At 42.6% G+C, this 25646-nt stretch overlaps 1 protein-coding gene across 2 annotated transcripts in view; it reads right to left on the reverse strand.

The window, feature by feature from the left end:
* Positions 1–25646, reverse strand: part of GALNT6 (polypeptide N-acetylgalactosaminyltransferase 6) — a 72450-nt gene that overhangs the window by 33166 nt on the left and 13638 nt on the right. For both annotated transcript variants that reach the window (XM_075591634.1, XM_075591635.1), the window contains 2 exons: positions 12799–13385; positions 2360–2532 (listed from right to left, as the gene is read on the reverse strand). In XM_075591634.1, the coding sequence (XP_075447749.1) occupies positions 2360–2532; positions 12799–13286 (661 nt within the window). In that variant the 5' untranslated portion in view covers positions 13287–13385. The remainder of the gene's footprint in view (positions 1–2359; positions 2533–12798; positions 13386–25646) is intronic.

Here is a 25646-nt window from a genome sequence, read left to right on the forward strand (position 1 = left end):
ACAGTGGCATTGATCTCAAACTTAAAGAATATCTTATTTCAGATAAGATTAAAACATGAACCGGCCTATGTCACCATGAATTGCTTCTCTATACTGTGCTTTTTATTTAGTGTTAATCTGCATAACAGACCTACCATTGTGCACATTTTCATGGGGATCGAGTGACAAATATAGAAGATATGATGAAAAACGAAAGGTGTCCCTTGTTTCCTGAACACAGTGTACAATATAAAGTGCTTTTATATGGAGGCACCCACTGGAATGTTTCAGCCTACTCTATATAATGTTTTGCAGTAGTTTAAAGGAGCAACCCCCCTTAGCCCCACTCTTTTATATACAGGAGGTAGGGAAGCAGAAGGTCTCTGGTGCTGAAGCACTTTTATTGGCGCTCCCGTGACCCCACCTTTCCCCGAGATACCTACATGAAAGAGATGCCGCCGTTACTTCCTGGCTGTTTAAATGCCCACATCACGCACGCCAATATGAAGCTGCTACAGGTGACACTGCGGCAGGAGTGGCCAGCTCCAGTCCTCAAGGCCCATCAACAGGTCAGATGTTAAGGATATCCCTGCTTTAAAACAAGTGGCCCAGTCGTTGACTGAGCCACCTGTGCTGAAGCAGGGATATCCTTAAAATCTGACTTGTTGGTGGTCCTTGACGACAGGAGTTGACCACCCCTGCACTGCAGCTTCCTACTGGCCCATGTAACGCAGGAGGCTTAAACTCCATTTTGTTTCCCTTGGAGGGGGATGCTACCAGCAAGAACTTCACCGGTAAGCTTCTCGAAAACCTGGCAGTCCCCGGAGCTGAAAGTTTCAGCTCCGGATACCCATGCTTACCTAAAAATTAAAAACAAAATGGAGGCCAAAATAAAAAAAATGGAACTGCTCCTTTAAGTTCACCAATATTTCATTGCCAGAAGGTGCTGTAATGTCGCTCCCAGCTGCCACCCAAAGAGAAGTAAAAACAAAAATAAATGGGCAATTCCTGCCTGGACCAAAGTGCACTAAAGACAGTTATACAGTATGTTTAATGGGTTACAGCTGGGTGATTGATTATTTTTTCCCCAAATCTGACTAATCTATAAGTATTTTAAAATATATTTCTTTCAAGGTAGTTTGTAAGCACAGCGAGCGGAAACTTGGGAGGGTTTTGGTTTTCCGTAGACACCCCCTTTTGTGCGATTTTGGGGGTTAGAGTTTGATTAGGCAACCCCCCTTCTTTTTAATCCAGCAGATGCGATTGTGCCCTCTGGTGCATTATAGTGGAATGTGTTGTGATCATATTCTGCACCAGCAAAGCCACTAAACACTATAGAAACCCTGTGGTATCCGGCATGATAAGTAGAGATGAGCGAACCAGTCAAATGCGGCGCAATTCATCTTAAGGCCTCCTGGATTCTTCAAAATCCGTTGTTGGGTCTCGGCCGCACAGGATTTTAAAGAATCCGTTGACAGATTCAACTTGAATCTGAGGAACGTCTTTACATTGATATTTATATACTCCTCCCATAATAATTCAGTTTGACTGATTCGGATTCTGAATGTGTTGGACAGATTTTTAGTAGGGAAAACAAACAAAAACTTGCCTTTTTGAGACCGATCCACGGATTAAAGGAATTGACCAACCCGCTGCTGATTTGAATTCCATCAAAAATGTTGCCCATCTGTACTTATAAGCTACATGTGTCGTGTAATCATTTCACGTGCTACATCTGTACTGTACAATATGGCCCCAGAACATCAGGAATTAAAAAAATATCAACCTCTTCACATCCCTACTCCTGTACCATAAAAACGATGTTTCTAGAACTTTTATATTAAATCCCTGGTAGGGAGTATGAAAAAATGGGATTAACTATAGGTAGTTTCCTTTCCTATTCCCTGTTCTATGTAAAGATCTTTCCATGCACAGTATAGAAGTTAGAAAAGCAGTGCAGCACTGACAAAATTCCACTTCCAGAACGGGAGAATAGTTGCACTGATAACATACTGTACATTTTGGAATGGTTTATAGCTATATTCTTCTAGAATGTATAAGAACTAAATTACTGGTATCACGTCCAGTACAATTTTCTTTTTTAGATTCTAGAATTGCCAACAGATGGAGACTGAAATCCAATGTACATTATGTGGTTTTATCAACTGTGTCTAAAAAAAAAAAAAAAAAAAAAAAATGCAAACAGCCCTTACACACAAACAGTGGTTAGTGGCTTTAAAATTTTTTTTTCAAAAAATAAAAAAAAAAAAAGAGCGTTTTTACTGCCAGTCCCAAAAACACATTGTACGTTTATTTAATATTGGTTCGATGCTAGGTCAATAACCTGTGATTTGCTATTGTAGAGGGAGATTTCACTTACCATCCACACTGGCATCATCTACAAGAATGATCTCCTTAAGTAGGATTGCTGGTGACGTGTGTAGAACGCTGTACACGGTCCTGAGCAGCGTTGACCAGGCCTCATTGTGAAACACAATAATGACGCTGGTGGTTTGAAGTGAAGGGCAGCGCTTGAACTTCTGCTCAATACACCTGCAAGAGCAAATCGCATTAGTATTCATATCATCACCAATTCACAACTGCATGTATTAGATTACCATCTCCTCGTAGAAAATGTGAGTGAATCTAGCCAACGTATGGTCTCATGTATAAAGTTGCAGACAAATGGTTCTTAAAAAAAGTATGCCCAGTCTGGCATGGTGTTTTATGAAATTCACCCATCACATTGTGATATTTTTCTGGGTACATGAGCCAACACACTTTTGAACTAATCATTTACATTTCTCCCAACTGCCTACAAATCCTAGGTTTTGTTATGTGTTTTTTATCAAAATTAATTTAATGTCTTTTTTTATCTTGGAGGGGAAAAAGAATGTTACTTTACTTCTAGACCCGTCTTATGATGGACATTGATTTTGAAAAATATGTAGAAGGACAATCCACTCGTTGGCAAGCTTCATTACAAAATCCTTGTTCTCAGCTTTTCAACACCAGCGTGAATGGTTCTTTTACAGGCCGCATACCTCAACCCTACTTCAAACAGGGGAAATGTTCCACATGAGAGCGCAGGTTTTTCTGCTGTCTCCAAATGAAACAATGATGCTTCTTTCATTTTCTCTATCTGCCAGCCATGGAGACAGCTTTTACAGTTTTGTGAAAGTTGCTAGAGGGGGTGGCTTCCCCACTTCAAATTAAATTGGTTTGGGCCCTTTTTTCCCCTTTGCCTGATTGAAAAGCATTCCTTCACACCCAGGGGACCTTTTTCCTCCATTGTCACGGCCACACCTGCTAAGGCAGGGACAGACACCCGCTGTGGAATATGAACTTTCCCAAATCTTTAAGCTACATGAGAAAGGCTCTCACAGACCAAGGTCTGATGATCCAGTGCAGCATGTTACATTGCGATTATATGATTCAAAGGCAGGCAAAGTAATGGCTCAGTCAAAGCACTATCCAGCAGTCTGTTACTTCAATATTCAGACACTAACATTTTCTGGGTCAGATCCACAAATGGGTGCCAAGGTTATAAGAACACCTTGACTCCCCTTTATAGTTTAGCACCCTTTTATGGGTCTGGGCCGCAGTGTACATTTTCATTCCAAGCGTACACTATAGCAGAGGTGCGCAAGACTTTTTTTTGTGGGGGGCGCGGTGGTTACAGAGGCACCACGTTCTTCCCCAAACCATTTCAATTAAACGCCAGGGAGCATGCAAGGCCTCTGTAACTCACTCACCAAGGCTTCAAGCGACGCGTCACCATGGCAACGCGTCGTCAAATGACAGCGCGGGGGGGGGTCACGTGACAAACCCCCCCCCCCCCGGCATCATTTGACGACGGAACAAAGGTTAGGGGGAGGGAGTGTGCAGCACCAAAAGTTTGCACACCCCTACACTATAGAACAGTTCATTTTTCAACCCTTACGAGAACTAGGATTTGTCATTCTGCATTCATAGGGGACCTAAAGTAGTTCTGCATGTTCAACTCCCCTCACTGATCTAATAGCAACCAGGGAATACAGCGTTTGGCTATACACATTGGGGAGTTTTAAGTTTTAGTAGCCTTACTGGTCCTTGAGAAATGTAGATTTTTAGTTGGTTGTGATACCTTTCAGAGAACCAACATAAATGTTCTTCATGGATGAATTTATAGTGTAAGGTTTCAAAAGCTCTGTACAGTACACTATCATTTTGATTCATACACATTTAAAAAAACAAAATACATTATCTCTCCAAATGTATGTATGTACATAGCGCTTCACAGCAGTAATAAACTTGACAATCCTATAAATAACAAATCATGGGAATAAGTGCTTCAGACATAAAAGTAACATTTAGGACAAGGAGTCCCTGCTCCGAAAAGTTTACAATCTAATTGTTATGTAGGAAGAACGTACAGAGACCGTACGAGGGCGTTCTGGTAAGGTTTATGTATGAGGTGTAAATCAGCCATGGAGCTACTCATATGCTTCTTTAAGCAAGTGTGTTTTAAGATGGATCTTAAAGGTGGATAGAGAGGGTGTTAGTCTGATATTGAGGGGAAGGGCATTCCAGAGGTGTGGGGCAGTCAGTGAGAAAGGTTTAAGGCGGGAGAGGGCTTTCGATATGTAGCCCTGATTGGTTTCTGGGCTATAGGTCTGCTCTCCTCCTGGCAGTAAAGCCTAGTAAGGGTAGGTTGCCAGGTTGCCAGGAGTAATCATGGGTTTTCCCCACTCATAGCAGTGCATTGAGTCAGGGAAGGTAGTGTAATCAGGCCTTGTGTCCACAGGGATGGTTCCTACTGGACTTGTACTTAAGGCACTGCACTTCCTGTATTTAGGCAGTCTGCCTCTACCGTGAGAGAGGCTGGTTTACCCTACCTAAGCTGTCAGGGCTCTGGCAGTTTGAGGCCCTCCCATAGGGGAGCGGAGGAAAACCGTTTCCTCTTATCCCACCAGGGAATAAGGGAAAAGCTAGGACCGCTCCTGGTGCCCTTTGGCTGGCAGTGAGTCCAGGGACATCCTGAGGGTGGACACCCTACAAGCTACTATCAACTGTGCTGCTGAATACAGAGAGACCAATAAAGGACACTGTTTTATTATACCTCCTGCCTGAGAGTGAAGACTATTGGGAGGAGGGTGAAGAGATTCTTCTGCAGAGACTTCTCTCCATACACCTGGGGTCTGCAAGAGATGGAGGCGCTGCACCTGTGAGTACTACTCAGGCAAGACCCCAGAAGCCTGTCCTGTCATTCCCCTATACCACCATGTGGGAGACCCAGGCCCCCCTGTTACCAGCAGGTTTGCACCACACTATACCATGTAACCAGAGTGAGTTTCCCAGAGATAGGCCCGCGATGAGATTGGGTGGGGGAAACAGGGTTACAGATACAAAGGGGGTAGAGAGAAGACATCCTTCAGAGTAACGCAAGAGGTGGGATGGTGCATAGTGACAAATTAGGGCTGAGATGTAAAGAGGGGCAGAAGAGTGTAAAGCTTTAAACGTGAGGAGGAGAATTGAGTGTGTGATGCAAGTTTTGATCGGAAGCCAGGAGAGGGATTTCAGCTGCGGAGACGCAGAGACAGATTTAAGAGAGAGTAAAGTGATTCTGGAAGCAGCGTTTAGGATAGATTGTAAGGGGGAAAGGTGAGAGGCAGGAAGGGTTCACAACAGGAGGTTACATTAAATCGAGATGGGAGAGAATGAGGGCCTTGCGCATGCTTATCGCCTCTGATCAGGCATAATTGCAGTGGGGAATTACTCTATTTCTGGACTTTGGTGAAAGCTGAAAAGCAGTGAAGACGAGACCAAACAAAACCGAAGAGGCAGGCCCGAGAGGGGTAGAAGACTTGGGTGCTACTTTAAAGTATTTTTTTCCCCAAAGGAGAGTATGCATTAGGGAAATTGAATTTTATATATCCAACCTTTATAATTTAACATTGCATGCCAATTTTAGATTGTCCTACTAATGGCGGGTTTTTTCTCTCTTCCAAATAGGACTAGCTGCTTCAACCTCTTCACTCATCCAGTTTAGATGGAGGCTGTAACTTACTGTAGTTCTCCAGATATTCTCATATGCAGTGGTTGACCAATCACCAAAAAATCTACTCGCCACACAAAAAAATCTACTCGCCACCTAGTACCAAACGTGTGCTGCTTGGGCCAATATTTACTCGCCCGGGGGTTAAATCCACTCGCCCGGGGCGAGCAAATGTATAGGTTTGTCGAACACTGCTCATATGAATACACTACACTAGCTATAAACAAGTACTTTACACATTCAGCAGCTTCTGATGTTTATGTCAGATTGCTACCTATAGAAGAAAGAATTACCCGGTTATATATTGTAAGGATTAATATGATTATTGGTACATGATCTTTAAATAAATCAAGAGGTAGTACACAGGAGAGAAGGAGGGAAATATACCGATTAAAACCAATCAAATGTATTTTCTTTTGTCACCCTGTTTACGTATATTCTGAGCGTGAAAATACACTGGATGTGCCATGTCTTGGAAACAGTTTTCCACCTTGCATTCCGTGTGTGCGTGTGCGTGCAAGTTAATGTCTTCGGTGCTGAAGGATTAACATTGCAGGGGGTTCCATTGACAGGCACAGCATGATCGCGGCAGACACTGTCCCCAGCACCACAGACTTGTTTGTTCGTCCACGGTGCTGGGGACAGTAAGTCTTGGTACATCTGCATACACATGCTCACTACCCAGACTTCCACTGGAGTAGTGTAGAGACCCGCTGTAGAAGATACAAACTATTGATTAAGCCAGTTAACTTCAGATAACGTCTCACTAAGTGCCAATGGGGATCCTCAAAGCTAAGCTCAGTACTGATGCATTAAGTGCTGATTTCAGCCGTTACAAGCTGGCCTCCGCAGCAGCACAGGCCTTGGCGGATGCCTGGATGTACTTGGGAATAGGGTGGTGAGCGAACCAGGGAGAGGCCACAGCACTCGGAAAGGGGATCGGGGCGTGGCTTTAGGCGGTGATGCTGCCCCAATGCATGATGTCACAAGGGGCGGGCCGAATTTACGCGACGGCGGTAGCAAGAAGAAAAGCAGGACCAAGAGCGGGGAACAGATGAGGGGGTTCGTGGATGTGGCGACAACAGTAGGAGGTAAGAAGGAGGAAGTGGTTGATCATGCTAGTTTTAGGGATGCTCATCTTTGCTTAGATACTGTAGCCTGCTGGGAATACATATGGCAGGGACAATAAGGAGCGGGTATGGAAGGAGGAGTACGTTGATTTGCGGACATTATTTCTGGACTGTAGGGGAGTCGGTGAAGTTAGAGAAAAAGAAGGAGGAGGTGGCTGAGAAGTAAAGGAGGCAGGCTCCCAAGTTTTTTGGTGACTGTTGCAGGCCTTCTCGATTTTGTCTAGCATAATTGGGGCAAAGAAGCCAGAGTACTGCTTGGAACTCAAATATGTGGATATGATTTGGGGAGGGTGAGGGATTTGGTGGAAGTACAGTATGACAGGGACTTTAGGCAGAGGATGTTGGTGCGAAAGGAGTTGAGATGGGATGTAAAAGGATAGACCTATGGATGTCCAAAATGATGCCACAAGTCTACCCCCTTTCAGGCAGGGATCAACAGCTGACAACACGCTGGGCAGCCGGACGGGAACAATAAGGAGACGTGCTGGCAGTTCAATGAAGGACAGTGCACGTGTGAGTTCTGAAGAAGGAAACAGGATTGTTCCACCGGTCATATCCGGAGGGGTGTAAAAAAAGAGTTGTGTAGCATCCAATATGAATCATTTGACAGGCTCAGGGACCACATAAGGAAAGCAGGGCAGGGATGGCAAAGGCTGACAGAGTGGGTGTTCCGTTTGCTACATGTGCACCCAGAATGTGTCTGTTAGGGTGCATGATTGGTGGGGGGGGGGGGAAGGTGGTTTGGGCGAAGAGAAAGAGTTCTTGGTAGATCTATGTCACGGGAGACCAGGTACTTTTTTACATCATCTATATATTACCAAAATCATTCATTGGGCAGAAGATAGTAAATACAAAATTGCGTTTATTTTGGCAACCCCACGTACAATGGGTTTGGAGGGAAAAAAAAATCTAGGCTTTCCTAGGTGCAGGGCGCTTGCTTGGATGTGCGAACTCCTGCAAACAAAATAATTACATTCTTACCCAAAAATCCCACTTAAAACTTACACACAGCAAATTTTATGAGTCTGGGGTAAAGGGAACATGGAAAGTGGAGGAGTGGCTCAGTGTGTAAAGACACTGGCTGGCACCGAGTTTGGGAGCATGGGAGCCTGGTTCAATTCCCATTGTCTGCTTCTTGTGACCTTGGGCAAGTCACTTTATCTCCCTGTGCCTCAGGCAGAAAAAAAACACGGATTGCAAGCTCCACGGGGCAGGGACTGTCTGCAAAATGTCTCTGTAAAGCGCTATGTAAAACCTAGCAGCGTTTTAAAAGAAAAAAAAAAAAAAGTGTAAAAGCAGGGGTCACTTTACTTTTCATGCCAAGGTAGCTGCCAGGGAGCCAAGGGCAACCAAGGGGCTTAACCTTTATTATGAAGCCTGGTTACCCTTGCCTGTCACAATCCACGCTTCCTGATGGGGTGTTAGATTTCATGTTTTTACTTTGAGACGTTCAGCTAATTTTTGGATTGGGTGAGGTATGTGGATAGAGTTGGGGGCATCCTTCACTACATAGATAACTTTCTATTTGTAGGTAGGGACAGGTCGGACGTGTGGAAGGCTATTGGGAGAGTTCCAGGACCGCATGGGCCGTTCCAGGGTCCCGTTGGTAAGGGACAAAATGGAGGGCCCAGCGTTATGCCTCCTGGGAATTGAGATTGATACTCCATCTTTACAGTATCATTGTCAGGATTGCACCTTCGGCCTCCGCGCCTCCCTGCTCACACGTCCAGCCGCAACGGCCCACGTCTCCCGTCCCTCTGCTGGTTCGCGCTTCATCAGCGCATCGCCCCCGCCTCCCGGGAGTGCGCGGCGGGTCCTGTCTGCATGCGCAACTCGGCGCATATGGTGTGGGAAGCAGAGTTTGTACGATCAAGGATCAGGTGGTCAAATATGGACCAGGCAGGAATAGGTAAATGGGTCACCCTGGGAGGTAAAAGGCAGGTGGGGAGGGGGGGGGGGGGGAGAGGGGGGAATACTTGCAATGTACAGTAGACCACAGGGTGGTGGCCCTTCCTTTTTGATACACGAGGACGGAGCTGCGTTACACCTTTTTGATACATGAGGACGCAGCTGCGTTACACCTTTTTGATACATGAGGACGGAGCTGCGTTACACCTTTTTGATACATGAGGACGGAGGTGCGTTACACCTTTTTGATACATGAGGACGGAGGTGCGTTACACCTTTTTGATACATGAGGACGGAGCTGCGTTACACCTTTTTCAGTTTGAAAGGGTTTTGAAAAAAAATGTGCAGAGGTAGCAGGGTTTGGGGACTTGATAATCAGGTTCCACTCCTTCAGGATTGAGGCGGCATCCAAAACAGCTAGATCAGGCCTAGGGGAGGTAACAATTAAAGAATTGTGTAGGTGGTCATTGTGGTGGTTTAAAGGTTATGTTAGACTATGTGTAAATTGTTAAGGGTGTTGTTAGTGGTTGATTTTTGTTATTTGTGTTTTGTCCTTGTCACACCCCTCTGGAAGTTTGACTGTGCGGGGATGTTTACGTTCATTGGGCAAAGAAACGAGCAGCGGATAAGCCAGGATGAAGACAGTTGGGAATAAGGGCAGAATTGGCCAGGATAGGGTGGGTTGGCAGTAGGGGTATGAGGTGGGATCAGATACTTCCCGAGATGTTGCATAAGGAGAGGGGAAGGGCTCCTCCTAACATCATATTGCTGCATGCGGGGTGAAACAATGACATTAGTTCAGTCGTTGGATTGCATGCGGAGCATGCAGAGGGATATATCGCAATTAGTGGTGTGCTTCAACTCAATGTTGTTAGTGTGGTCAGAAGAGTCACCAAGGATGCAGTGGCATAGGGCCAGGAGTTGCGCAGCGGTAGATGGGTCAACGAAAAAGGTATATAATGCAATGGCGGCATACGTGATTGAGTTCAGAGGAATTGTTGTAAGGCATGTAAACTTTGAGGGTGGGCTCAAAGTCTTGTTCAGAGAGGATGGGGTGCACCTATCCAAGATCAGGATATCATTCCTGATATCGGAGTGGGGCGCTGGAAAGGTGGTGAGGCTAGGGACTGTTTGCAAGGCCAGTTAAGTTACCTTGCTGGTTGCAGTAGTGTTTACTTGGGGGACAGGGGACTCAGCCAGTATTGGCTCCTGTTGGTGAGGTGTCAGTCCTACGTAAGTGCACATTTGGGGAAGGCGGTACTATTCCCAGCTTAGGTGGGCGGAATGGTGATCAACTTCCATATGGTTTTATACCATGCAGCCGCAGCTGAGGGTATCCCACGTACTCTTAGTAGATGGTAGTGGAACAATCTGTCTGGGTCTCTAGTTGGGATAAATGGTTATATTTATCATGTTGTGTTAATTGTTATTATAATAAAGCTGTGACCCGTTTTTCCTCCCAAGACATTTTCTACTGTGGTTATTGGGAATACGGGGGAGGGGACAAGCTCAGCGCATGGGTGTCATGATAAGCAAAAGAGGCGTTCCCTCTAACAACTCATTTCCCAGTGCTCCGTTATAGTCAACGCAGGGATTTAACAGAAAGTTAGCAAAAAGTGGTGTTACTCACATCCAGACCCTGAAATAGGTATTTTACAGGGTCTGGATAAGTGCAAGACCAGTTAGTTAAATCATGCCTATTGTTTGGCTATTTACCGGGTTCTTTTCCTCGCCTGCCTGCTCTTACTTTAATTAAACAACTATTCAGGATACTCCGATCCTCAAAAATCGCATTGTTAACTCTGTTATATACCTTTGAGGGAGGTTTTTAAGTGTAGGGCACCAAGGGAAGTACCGAAGACCCGTCTGGTCTTTGGGAATGGAAGAAAGGGTTCACACACCCTTTTCATGGCGTTTTGTCCTTTCTTTCCCCATTGTCCCCTTCCCCCTCATAGTTAGTTTTATGTTCAGACTGGGACTGTGTCCTTTTGATATTAGTATATTCCACTATGTACTTTTGGTATCATGTCATTTGTGCCATGCGTTGTTTTTTTGCTATATAAAGACTTTTTGTCATATCCAAATCCTCTGTTTAATTTGGGTGCTGAGAACCACTTTGGAGTTTTGGAAAGTATTAATTCTGAGTTTCACAAATACAATTTTATCAATTCATTACATATTTTTTAATAAAGTAGTTAAGAATACAGATTGTCATCTTAGAAGTACTCTACTGTTTGTGCATTATGTTATACACGCACACACAAATGAATCTAGGATTTTGTTAGGAACATTAACCCAACAGATTAATCCATTAATAGTGTCCTTAAGAGCTATGAGTACTTCAGTATTAGGTGATATCAATTGTTACTCCAAATAAAAATGGTATCATAAGACAAGCTTTCGAGAGTTCTCCACTTTTCCTCAGGTCAGGAGGAAGAGAGGAGAATGCTCGAAAGCTTATCTTACATCAGTATTTAGTCCAAATAATAAAAAAAATGTACCGCCCAATACTGAAGTACTCATTTACTCTGCACTATCGCAATTGGACTAATATAGCTATTTCTACGTAAGAGCTATAAAATTCATAACAAAAAGGTAAAGTCCACTGTTCCCCTGAAGCACGTTAAATAAGTCCTACTCCAAGCGGGAGTCTTTTCAGGGACATAGCTAGATGTCAAATGAAACAGGTTTTTCAACATAAACGTCAGCTTTTTCATAAGTAAAGTCACGTCAAAACAAACAAAAAAAAAATCTTAACTTTAATGTATTATCACAAAAGTCTACTCCCAGAAGCCTATACCTGTACCAATATTTGAATCTTTTTCCTGGAGAAAAAAAGAAAGAAAAATGTATTCTTAATCTCTAGCTTTTGAGGTTGCCATGGTAACTTCTAGATAAGAGAGGGAAATGGCAGAGCACAACCGGAATCATCCGAACAAGAAATTAGGCGGAAAGTGCGTTATCCATAAAAAGTGTAATAGTCATGGACGGAAAAAGGGCAAGGCATTACCCTACCAACATGTTTCGCACTACACAGAGCACTGTATCAAGGCATTAAACTAGATTATACTTATATGGTAACTTCTAGAAGGCTCTGGGGAGAACACAATTTATCCTCCTAGATACTTAATATTTCAAAGCATTGGAAAGGGCAAAAAGATATATGTTAAAGTAATACAATGGCAATCAGCAAGGCCGCTTTACAGACACTCAAATCACTTATTTGTCAAGGGATTGCTTTTCTAATCACCATTCAGTTGCTATCCGATATCTCTGGACAACTGTATAAATCTGTTTTTCTATCATTGTAAAATATATCAAAGTGCAATTCATTTAATTAAAAATAATTGTGTGTACAAACATTATTTTTGTGAAATATATATGAGAAGTCTGTGGAACACTTAATTTGAAGCTGCTTTTTACCTGCTTACCAAGATTTGCAAACCAAAACCACAGGGAAAATAAATACATGAACACTGAATACATGGAATGAACCAACAATTACAGGAAAAAAATGTCAAATCAATGACAATCACATGGCCAAGTGAACCTCTAAAATAATTGGTCCTTATCAGCATCTGAGAATATTCTAGTTGCATGTGTAACACCTTCTGAAAAGGTTTCATAAAAAAAAGTTTGCACCCAAGTACATGAAAGAAATATTTAAGTCAAAAGTGCCATTTCTATATATTAATCTGTTGGTTATAAATGGGATTAACAGTAAATAAGAAAAATCGCTCTTACTCTGGAGGTCGGCTGTCAGGTCCCAAGGTTCTTTGAAGGGAGATCTGGTCACTGGCATAGGCGTTGAAGCAATGCTTCTCAAAACCTTTGTCTTTCGCTTTTGTCTCTTCTGGAGTCCACTGGTCCTTTTTAAAGGCTTTCCCATCAGCTCCAGGTCTGTTGGGGTCCTGTGGTGGCCTCTCCATGAATGGTTTGAGTTCTGCTGGTGTGTAGTATCCAGACAGGCAGGACTTTTTTTCTTCTAAAGGTTCCTCTTGTTGTACAGGAGCCCCAATCTGGAGCCTTGGCATAGAGTCCCGTAAATTATTCACTGCTCCCATCATGATGTCAATCACTTGATCTTTTTTTTCGACAATGTTTTTTAGCCAGGGGTCATCTCGGGTGCCAGTCCCAACATCTTTGTGCATAATAAACACAAATATTACAAAAACTATGCCCACCACAGCAAGCTTTAAGGGTCCATTATGCCTTCTTAATAACAACCTCATTGTAGGGGTTGTAGAAATCCTTCACAGTTTTGGACAAGGTGCATTAATGAGGTAGATGTCTTCAGTTACTCCATTAAAACCCAACATTCATACAAAGACCTAGAGGAAAAAAAGGAAGAAAGAGCAGTGTTATTAAATGTTGCAAATGATCACTGAAAAGGTTGTTTGTTACTTAAATTTCTGGTCTACTAGGCGTGGCCCTTCACATAGCCTGGATACCACATTAGGACAAGAATGTCAAGTTACCCCTCAGGCAATTCCCCGCGTAGATTTCTATAAAGCTGGTCATCTGAAAAATACTCCACAAGATTTCTTCCCTAAATGTCTGGTTAGAAGGAAATGAAAAATTATAGGCCATTGTACCTACAATATTTCCAATTTTCCAATTGGGGCGGGAGAAGCACATCTGCAGCCCGATTCATAACAAGCAAAAAAGTTTTTCATTTTTCTAGAGACACACACACACTAAAGAAAGGCTTCATAAATTCCAGGTTAATACTTTTGTAAGGTCTAATTTTCTAATTACTACTAAGAAACTGTTTAAGAAGCTTTGGCAACATCTTATTCAGCCTCACCTCAAAAGTGAAAATTCTTTGAAGAATGTGGATTGACAACAACGCTCTATGACAGACCAACGGACCAGCTTTTGTTTTCGTTAGAGAAATGTAGAGATTTCTAAGCAGCCACGAAAAAAACCTGTGCCTCTCCTCAATTTACTAGCATGTGAAAAGATGCAGATTAGGAATAGTATGGTACAGGATCACTCCAGGTCATATCAATGAAACGGTCATTCTCTTAGCAGGTCTCCTTAATAGTCTCCCTGGAGAAATCATCATGCAACAAATTCAGCATGAGAGTCTAGCAGGTGGAAACGTGTAGATCAAACAAAGGCAGCTGGAGAGTCAGAAGCAACAGTTCTCTCAATAACTACAGTAGTTAGCAGCTACATACACAACCTAGGACTTCTGTTTTGATCTATTAGACCCATTGTATTTTCCATATAAGTAAACCAGTTTGGTTTAATTCTTACACCAGCAAGCCTGTTTAAAATACATATAGTGGTGCAGCAAATATACTGTATGCATGCAAGTTTGGATAGCAGATACACAGGATTTATTTTCTACATATTAAGTGCTTGTACTGCCCAATATTGTTCTTAAAATAAATAATGCCCAAATCCCTATTCAATGTGGTGAGTAGATGGGCAACTTCTCCATATTGATTTGATATTTATGTGAACTAGTAGAGACATTGGCATTTCACTCTCAAGCCCGTGTTTTATGCTAGATACCAAGGACACTGAAAGCCATTAACCAACTGTGTGAAACCAGTGGAGTGCATAAAAGTCCCTAAAGAACCCAGATAAAACACAAGGGAGTGGATTTGAAAACAAGAACTATGCTCACCCAAATGCGGTGACGGTCCAGCCATGTACAGTTATATTCGACCAAGAGCCTTCCAAGGAAGATGCCAATGTGATTACAGTAAATGTTTCTGACAATGATTCAAATAATACGGAAGATGAAGATCCTACATTTATCATGAATGAAGATAATGTTATAAAAGGTAGAAAGATCCCCATTGGTGAGGGTTACATATGCACGGGGAGAGGACGGTGATGAAGAACTCACCAGAAACAGCTGTGCAGATTGCAAAGAAAAGTCAGGATGTTTTATAACATCATATATTTGTAACCGGCTGAGGAAGACTTTCAAGAAAAAAAGTGGGAACAACCAACCATGTACAGTTATATTCCACCAGGAGCCGTCCAAGGAAGATGCCAATGTGATTAAAATAAATGTTGCGGACAATTCATATAAATACGGAAGATGAAGATCATACATTTATCATGGTACTCTTTAATATATATTCCCAATGGAGTCCTCCTTATATATTTTGAAATGCAGATAAACTTGTGAAATACTTTGGGTCAGTATTTGGTGGGGAAGGAAATGGGTTCAGGACTATGTGCATAGAAGTGTTTGGTCCATATGCACTCGTTTTCTCTAACACACTAAACTGAACCACTTATTTTTCTATTACAGTACCTATATTTTTCACCAAGCAATGCCCCAATTTTTCAAGCTATATGCATCAATAAATAAATGATCCTGGATTTGTGCTGTTTGCTATAGACCTGATGATCCCTTTCTAAATATCACCACTTTGGCTAACAGTTAAAGAAACCAACAGCTGCACATTCAACAGTGCAATGAAAGCAGCAAAATACAAACAATTGCTGGACCATGAGAAGAAAAACTTTAAAAGAAAATTGTCAATGAACCCATATAGTTTATGGTACATTGGTTATTACTTGTCACTGCTGTTGTAGACATCTCTATTGTATTGGAGACTTAACCACTACTCCATTATACAGAGCATTCGTACAGTCGTTTCGTTCTTTATTGCCTTTTTGTGGAATCAGATGTATATGTTACGCATTTATATACAATAGCTTTCCAATACTATTATCCATTTACACCTCAGCTTCCCCAACACGTGTTATGGTACAGTATGTTTCTCCTTATTAATAATGCTTTGTTAGGAAACTTTAAAAATAAAATAAAAAAACCCACGTCTCCATATTGAATATTGAGGGTAAAAATGAAAATGCCTCTCTAAACAGCAATTTAAAGCCTAAAATGTCTCAAATAGACCCATCAGTGGGATTGCCCTGCCCATTTTCATGCCTTAATTGATGTCAGTTACAGAGATGCACTGCGCTATTGGCCACTTTAGTGCAATAAAATTTCCCCCGAAACAAGAGACGTCTTCACTTGTACAAGCTAAATGAATAGTCAGGAATTGTAAACCAAAATCTTCTCTGGTTTCATGTGCTCTCCTCAGTGTCCAGTTGCTTGCTTTTTGCCTTAAAGAGCAAGCAGAGCAATAGAAAATAGTTTAAGTACAATGTAACTATATTGGAGGAGAAACTATTAGCAATGCAATCTTATGTGCCAATCACATTAACCGTAACATATGCTTTCAATTTAGCGAACCATACTTATTTATCCTATCACAATGCACTTAGATGTTAAGAAAGTGTTTTTAAGAGAAGTTGGTTTTAATCTGTATGAAATAGAATACAACCAGAGACCACACAGGGTTTATGGTGTTATGCTACAATACGAAGGGAGGATATCGGGGTTGGTGGGCCAAGATGTTTTGCTATGCATCTATAACACAGTATGGTGCTTCCTGCATAAGAACAAGCCAGATACAAGATGTTGGCAAATCACCTACAGGTGTTATACTCGACTGGAGCTACTGCTTTTCATCATTCTGTTTCAGCAGCACTAAATGCCTCCCTGTTACCAGTCCCAAGACAATCTTATCTCGAACAACGCGGTCCTTGAAAGATAAAAAAGGTTAACCTGCCTACAGCAAATGGTTTAGTATGGCTGATCCCTATCCAACGCAGCATCTTGTAGCTATGAATGCAGTGACCTCCAGGTTTAGGGAGACAAAGACTGGATTCTCCTGCTGCTGTATATAGGGCCAAGTGTTTCCTTTTTCTCAGAACAGAGCCAAGAAAACCAGAATTAATGGCTAGTGTCCGATTCCACTTCGCAGATTTGTGAAAGCCCACTCTTTTAGAAAACCGAGAGAATACTGAGAGCAAAGAAGACATGCTAAGGGATAGATATAGTTATTTCTTATCTCCTCCCAGTCTTGTCTCTTTGTTCATACACTGCTGAAAATGTAGCCAATGTACAACACAGAATTATACATGGCCCAAACCTGCTGTAATCTTACACTCTGGACTACTCAAAAGCCTTGCATTGTTTTCAGAAAGCTGGTGGAGGAGAACTGAAAACCAGCACACCTAGCACCTATGGCAAACATCGCAACTTTACTGCCTGAAAACATTTATTTAATTGTAGATTTCTATTGTTATGCTCTTTAGCAGGGGATATTGAACTCAACCCAGGCCACCCCATTTCAACTCTGTCCCATACCCCTTATACACGCTCCTTTCAAATTCCAAAAAGGGCAAATCGGTCATCCATACAGTATAAATATTCAAAGCCTGCTGCCCAAACTGGATGAACTCTGGGCATAATGCCTTTTGTGCAAGCCCAAAGTCATAATTTTTCACTGAAACACGTCTAATTTTCTTGGCACAATTTAAATCTCTGAATGGGAAAAGTGACCTCTAAGTTCTTAAGAATTCTAACCTAAAAACGACAAAATGTGGTCACAATTCAAGTCACTAAATTTAACCCAACTCTTTCCCAATCCACACGAGCATGCCTACAATTCGGCAACCATTCCTAGCTAGATTGGATTTTATCCTCTTGTCCCAACAGAATACTATCCTCTGGTATACTACCTGCCATTTTCAGTGACCATGCATTAGTGTACTACAATATGTAAGGAAACTCAAAACCACCCAAGTCAAGCCCTAAAGTTCTTCTCACTAGAACATTTAAAAACCTTAACACACAACAATTTATAGCGGATTTTACCAACTGCCCTTGGTACAGAATCAGCCTGATACCCGAGCCTGATTCTGCACTTGCTTATTTCCAAACAGTTTTTAAAAATCTGTGATACCCATGCCCCACTACGCAGAATAAGAATACAGGGGGTCACCTTCCATAGGTTATATCAAACCTTATTGTACTTTGTATCTTTTCCACAAGGTTAAAATAGTAAAAAGTAACTGGCACTACCAAGGATCTTAACTACAGATGCCTGCGGAATATATGCACACAGCAAACAAGACTAGCAAAAGCCCAATATTACTCTGACAAACGTTATAAAAATATTAAAAAAATCCAGCTGAAAGGTCATCAGCAACCATCCAATATCAAAAAGGATGATACACTGACACATTCCACTGACATTGTAAATGCATTCAATTAATTCTTTGTGGGGTGTGCTACTTCCCTATCAAAAGCGCAACCCTAACTACAATCATGAAGCGCAACCTGAGGCAACCCCTATAGTCCCACCCCCTCCTAACAGAACTCACAATTAATAAATTATTATTATTAGGTCTTCAAGCCATATACCACAGACCTGGAAAACCACCAGAGCTGTCCCAGTCTCCAAAAAAGTGTGGCCATAAACAATCTCTCTTCTCCCAATACTATTCAAAATCATGGAAATGTGCCCATTCCCAATGAAGCAATTACTATACCAAGACAAATTTCTTCAGTCAACTCCAATCTGGCTTTCGCTCAAACCACTGCACGGTATCGACCTATAATGATGCTCGTCTACAATTGGAAGCAGACCCGCACAGCAGAGGTAGAGGTATATGATCACTGACCAGAGCCAGAGTCCTGTTAGAATAAATCGTAGTCGGGATCCAGGCACAGGTCAAGGCAGGCGGAAAAGATGGAAAAATCAGGATACAGGCTGAGGTCAAGGTAGGCAGCACAGCAGTGGTGGTCGTGGTCACAGGCTGGGGTCAGCACCACGGAATGCACACCATGCTCGAGCAAGGGCTGGGAGTCACATACCATTATTTAACGTCCTGGAACAGGTGCAGCTAATTACAAAGTCCAGGAATAGATTTGCCAGGATCAAAGATGGCTGCAGCAGCCACGTAAGGGCAAGTTCCAGCAAAACCCAGGACTGTAACCCTAACAGTATCCCCCCTTCAGGAGAGACATCCAGGCGATCAGGGGCTGGCTTGATCAGAGATCTTGGAAACCTGGAATTATTGCAGAAACATCTGGGATGGTTAGTAGACTTTAGGCAAGATTGTTTCTTAGTGAGTACCATCTGAGAAAGAAAGCTGTACTGTACTGTACGTCTTGATATGCAGAATGCATCATAGGGAGACCCCGGGTAACATGACAGGCATCGTCAACACAAAGGCCAAGACTTGCTGCTTGGCCAATTGCGTATACATAGATACTAGTTCATGATGAGAGTCTGAATACTTGGACATGCAGAGTGGAAGCAAAACTGGGGGTTCAGGCGCAGGCTGTATAAGCCCATCGGAAGGCCACAAGATGGATGCAAATTGCTTTATAATAGTCCGAGTATGGAGTGAGAAGCACTTCGGAATCATAAAGCAAACGTTCTGAGTAATATAATTACTCCTCCAGATCAGCATGTAAAAGTTCATGGGAATTTTCTGCCACAGGTTGAATCCAGTCAGAGGATAGCATGGACAGAGACTGCGGGGACCCAATGAAAGGCGCCGATACAATCCTCTTGTCAAGATCTAGTCCAGTTACACACAGTAACCTAACAGTTAAGGTGACAAAGTAGTTTCCTGCCGTTGGAATGGACATCAGTAGGTGGCCAGCACCCCATGTGCAGGTGGGCATCGGAAAGCATCAAAAACAGATGCCAGTGAATCCGTGAGCAGTAAACTGGTCTTGGACATGGGAGCCTTGGAATCTGCCATTGATTCTCTTGCAGAGCCTGATGTATCTATGTGCAGGAGATTTGTGTTTGCAGTAGGGGTCATCAGCAGAGGATGCATCAGATACTGAAGGATAATCAGAAAGAAGTGCGTTTGTCTGAACAGCAGGAGCATGGGAATCAGCAACGGTTACATCAGGCACTGCAAGGAAATCCAAGAGGGGTGCGTTTGTCTTTCAAGTGAAGTTGGCACCATAAAAATCATGAAAGAGTACATCAGGCGCTGCACAGGAATTAGTACACAATAAATCAGAAGCCTTTGAATCAGTAAGGATTATATTGGGTACTGCAGGAAAATCAGTAAGACAAACTTGTCTTTGGAGTGGGAGTCCCAGACTCATGAAGGATTACATATGGTACAGTAGGGAAACCAATGAGAGAAAAACTAGTCTGATGTAGGAATCTTAGAGTCAAGATACCTCAGGCACGGCAGAAACCCCCCCAAAATAAGTGATACGGACTGTTCTTAAACTTGTCTTTGAAATGGGAGTCCCAGAGTCATCAATGGTTACAACAGGCACTGCAGAGGAATCAAGAAATACAGTATATGCTCGTCTCTGAAATGGGAGTCTGAGAATCAACAATAGGTATCCCAAAATACAGAGGTCAAGGCAGGTAGCAAAGGTGCAAATTCAGGAGACAGGGTGGTGTCAAGGTAGATGGCACAGGAGCGGTGGTCGGAGTCACAGGCTGGGGTCAGCACCAGGGAATAACACCATGCTCGGCCAGGGGCTGGGAGTCACGGACTGCTATTTAATGCCCTGGAACAGGTGTAGCCAATTACAAAGTCCAGGAAGAGATTTGCCAGGATCAAAGATGGCTGTAACAGCCACATAAGGGCCAGTTCCAGAGAAAAAACAAACCAGGACTGGAACCCTTACAATACCCTCTTAAAAGTTTGAAATGAGATCCAGTGTAGAATGGAACAACTTACTGGTGCAATATTCCAACATTTTGCAATGGCTTTTGATGCTGTTGATCATGTCATCTTGTTAAACAAGGTTCAGTGCTCTGGAATAGGGCAGCATGCTTTAAAAACTGGTTTCACTCATACCCATTGGGTTCTAACTCAAACCCCTTGGATGTCACCTCTGGGGTCTTAGTCCTCATTAACAAACCATCTACAACTTGTAAGGGAGCTTCAATGCACATGCATGCGAATGACAATCTTATATGCCCATATCCTCAGCCTCACTGATCTTGGACTTGTACTTAAAATTAGATTGAAGACGTGAAAATTGGATTTCCCAGTAACTGTGGTATTTGGGACCGAGGCTAAATTTAGAAAACTACGAACGACAGAGCTGCAGATATTAATCAACTCTAACACCATTCTAGCGCCTGTCACTAGTTTTAAATATCTGGACATATGGCTTGACTCACATTTAACATTTTGGTTGGCAATATGTAACCCAAAACTATGCCAAACTAGGTGTATTTTATAGGAAAAAATCCTCCTTAAGCCCACTGTTCAGAAAACGCATCGTACAACAGATGCTAATAACAATTAGACTATTTGGACATAGTACATGATTCAGCAGGGAAGCGCAATCTTTTTTCCCCATGCGCCCCCCTGCCAGCGGTCCCTTTCTCCTCGCCCCCCCCTCCTTACCATAGCACCGACGTTCTGGCGTCATAACGTCACATTGCCATGGCAACGCAATGTCACATGACCCCATGGCGTAATTTGACGCCGCTTTGTCACCAGAAGACGTTTGAACCACGTAAGAGTTACAGAGGCCTTCACCTCTTCCCCGGCATTTAATTTAAATGCCTCCGGGGCCTCTGTAATCCTCGTGCCCCCCTGCAGAGTATCTCGCATCCCCTCGCAAACATGGGCGCATTTAAATTAAAATATAATAATTGGAACGTGAGGTTACCAGAGAGAAGACTAATGAAGTCCTGCACCGCGAGACCTCCTGGTTTGCAAAGGAGCAAAATCGAATCTACTTGAAATATACATTTGACGAGGCAGCCATTGTGTGTTTAAATGTCCTTGCATGGATCGAGGAAGCAGAAGAGAAGAGAAGAGCTGCAATTACGTTCCTAATTTGTTTATGTCAGCTGCTTTCATACTGTACATGAACGAGAAATGATGTGGTCTTTCTTATTCAATGCATGCATTATAGCCATGGCACAGCACATGATTTGGGACCACTACAAAATGACCCCCCTCCATTCCCCCTTTTGGCAACATCTATGGAGTTACAGTATTCTATTAGATAAATTACAAAAAGGCACATTGTTCCAGGCCTTCTAACAAAGGAATTCATATTTGTCACAAAGGCATGTTTGTTTTCCATATCACTGGGCATTGACAACGTGGCTTCAGGAACTACATGTGGTACATCCTGTTTCTGGCAAAAAAAAGTTACAGCAACACCTTCAACAATTATAGTGCTCAGTTCAGTCTACTCTGTAAATAGGACTTGCTCAACAGCGAGAAAAAGCTTGAACAGTTGAAGAAAAATGAAAAAGGGCAGGAAAGTCAATAGAGACAGACATCTTTCCTGATGTCAAGAGAGCACTAGAAATGTTTTCATAGCAGTCCTTTATGGTGCTGAAATGTATAATACCATACGTCAAATGTCTGATCTTAAAAAGGAAGGTTTGCACATTGCCTAATCCCACAGTAATGATATACCAGAAAAGGTCCAATTTTGGATGACACAAATTTGTGTTTATCCTCAGTATTTTAATACCAGTGTAATGGTTATGCAATCCTTTGCCTGGCAGCATGCATTTTTTCCAGAATATTGCAAGAGTAATGTTGTTAAGCCAAACAAAGTGTTGCGGCAACCTGCCAAAAAGGTTTTCTTTTATTTATTTTAAACCACAAAAAATAAATAAATGTACTGTCATTAAACGCTAAATATTATGGAAAAACAAGCACAAAATGGCTCTCAGATCAATGTCGCTATTGTACCACCAGATATTCTGCTCAAAGAGATGTGCAAAATATTTGCCCAAGTTTGTGAACTGTGCAAAAATTTTGCCCTTTTTTCGTGCACGAAAAGATTTGCATAGTTTTAAAGAGTTTGCAAACAGTTCATCCACTCTCTCCTTTTTGACACATATACATATATTTTGTGGGGGCTCACACACGGGACTGTCCCGCTTTAGCCGGGACAGTCCCGTTTTTTTTTAAGGTCTGTCCCGGTGCACTGATATTCTCTAAAATGTCCCGGTTTTTGTTACTTATCCCAGTTTTGAAAGTCAGAAGAGAGTGAAGGATGCCAGCAAGAGAGCAGGAGGATGCTGGCTGGGGGGACAGCAGATTGCAGGAGATGCCGGCAGGGGGGGTGGAGGGGGGGGACGACAGCAGGAAGATGCCGGGGAGGACAGCAGAGAGAGGAGAGTGGAGGCCGGGTCTGACTGCAGCTGCAGAGGGTGGGGGCAGGGTTAGCTGCAGATGAGCCCCAACAGTAAGACCCGGAGGTCATTGAGATCTTCCAGTGTCTACTGCTAGGGCACAAGATGGCCTCCGGCCTCCTCCGTCCTCCCCTCCATCCTGCTCCACAGTGACAGGTATGATCCAGAATGAGGAAAGAGACAGACACAGAGAATGGGGAGAGAGACACAGACACACAGAATGAGGGGGAGAGACAGTATCGGATGAGTGGCGAGAGAATGGGGGGATGGGGGGGGGGGAGGGAGATAAATGGAGGGAAGTGGGGAGAGGTAGAGTGGAGGGAAGGGGGAGAGAGAAAGAATGGAGGAATGAGGGGGGAAGACAGTGTGCTTGCATGTGTGTAGGGGGAGGGGGCAGAGAAGGGCTGAGAGACAGAAAGGAAAGGGGGGCAGTTGGTGATGTAATTTGTATTATAAATATTTTTTTAATGTGACCCCGGTTTTTCGTTTTGTAAATCTGGTCACCCTATGTATTTGGCAAGTGCATATTAAAAAAAAAAAAAAAAATAATTCCTATAGATTAGTTGGGGAAATTTGTCAATGTCGCTAGAGGTTTTCAAGTTTGCATCCATTTCGCATGAAGTTCCAGTAACATTTTCAGAAGTTTGAGGGAACGTTTTGTAAAATGTTCGAACTTTTTGAAAAGTTCAAGCAAAAAAGCGGCGAAGAGAATCTCTGCAAGTTCTCACATCTCTAGTTAAACAGTAACCAACGTCATCCGACATCTCATAACGAAGGTGTGGAATTGTTTATCTTTAGCAGATGTGAGGGTCGAATAGACTTGGAAATAAAACGGTTTAGAATAGCCAGACCTGATCTTTTTATGTCAATTATTTAAGACACTGCCATCTCATAAAATGTATGATTATGTTATTGTAGTGCTCAGGGCCAGCTACTGCATTACACGGTGTGTTATCCTTGGCATTTTGTTGCATTTTTAAATAATAATAATAATAATACAACCAACTGCAGTACAATGCATACAGTGGGATAATATTTTGTGTAGAATGTCAAACACAAAATGGCATCTTTCAACTTCTGGTCAGTGAGACAAACTGCACCGACACACTTTATTCGAGCAAATACCCAGTATGTACCTGGCAGATACCTGGAATGCGCCGCTCCTCACCTCTGACAAGCCCCGTTGCGTTTGCCTTCCCAGCCTGGGTTCATGCCTGGCTGACGGGCGGCTGATCTGTTAAATGATATGATTAGGATTTAATAGGCTGCAATGCTTCGCGTGTCTACCAGATGGCATAAATTCATGAATTGTAATGCAGTATATATATATATATATATATATATATATATATACTGTGCAGTATTGCAGCCAGCGGGAATAAAATGCTTCAATCCCTGCCTGGAAAATAACCCAATGCACTCGGGCAGAAAACAGTCACAAACCTCAATACACCCGGGTATACCCGAATTCGTGGGACTAGCCGAGCTCGAATAAAGTGTGTCGCCAGTGTATACTGTATGTCACTTAAAGCACAGAGTGTAAAAAACTATTCATGGAAATGTTACCATATATTGTATAGACCTTGATTTTCACAAACATTTTAAATTAAAACATTATGCAGTTGATCCTTTTTTTTTTTTTGCAAAATGCATGAGACACACAAAGGTTTTGTTAACCTATTTCTAAATATTCATCACCATTATTTTATGTTTTATTTTTTAAAAACGTCTGCAACACACACCTAACCAGCTTTTAAGGCATACATTCTTAATAATAATAAAAAAAAAAATAGATAAATAACACACACAACCCTGCATATATCTGCTCATCCTACTGTATTTGTACCTCCCATGGCCTCATTTCTAGTGACTCATGTTAGTCATCTTTTTTTAAATTTTATTATAGATATGCCTGAACTGTTTGTCTCGTTAGGTTTCCATTTCCCTTTCTCTCCATTTCTCACTCCAATTCCCACCACACCTCTCTCCATGGTTACATACGTCAAAATATCAGCTTCTCTTACCAGACATTCAGCTTTTTACCATCTACTCTTAGTCTGCTGGCGGTTAAAATTACTTGTTTACCTTCTCTTCCCCGTGGTTTCTTCTATTAACTGAGCGCCAGCAAAATACAGAGCAGAATATGAGGTCAGACAGGGAGCATCTCTAGTTTACTCCATGCTCAAATCACAGGGGCTTGAGAGACTTCCTCATATTGTTTAATAAATAAAAAAAACATTTAATACATTTCCTTAGAATGTGGAGTTTAGAACAGCGATCTCCAAATGGTGGTGCATTGATCGGTGCTGGTCCGTGACAGAATTTTCCCAAGACCGTGCAGGATCCCGGCCATGCTCCCACTCCCCTTCCGGGCCGATTCCTCCTCCCTTTACCCCAGTCGATGATGGAAGTAACTTCTGCTGACTTGGCAAACCGAGCTCTGCAGCTTCAGTTTCCGACGTGGTCGGGTTCCCCCCCTCCCCAAGGTAAAACTCACTGATGGTGTGCGAGGAGGGGACGGGTACAGAATTGAGAGGGGAAGGGGGGGGGAATGGAGGGTGCAAGAAGGGAGAGATTGAGCGAGAGGGAGGAGGGACTGAG

The sequence above is a fragment of the Ascaphus truei genome, chromosome 3 (assembly GCF_040206685.1).
Source record: "Ascaphus truei isolate aAscTru1 chromosome 3, aAscTru1.hap1, whole genome shotgun sequence".
NCBI classification, from domain to species: domain Eukaryota; kingdom Metazoa; phylum Chordata; class Amphibia; order Anura; family Ascaphidae; genus Ascaphus; species Ascaphus truei.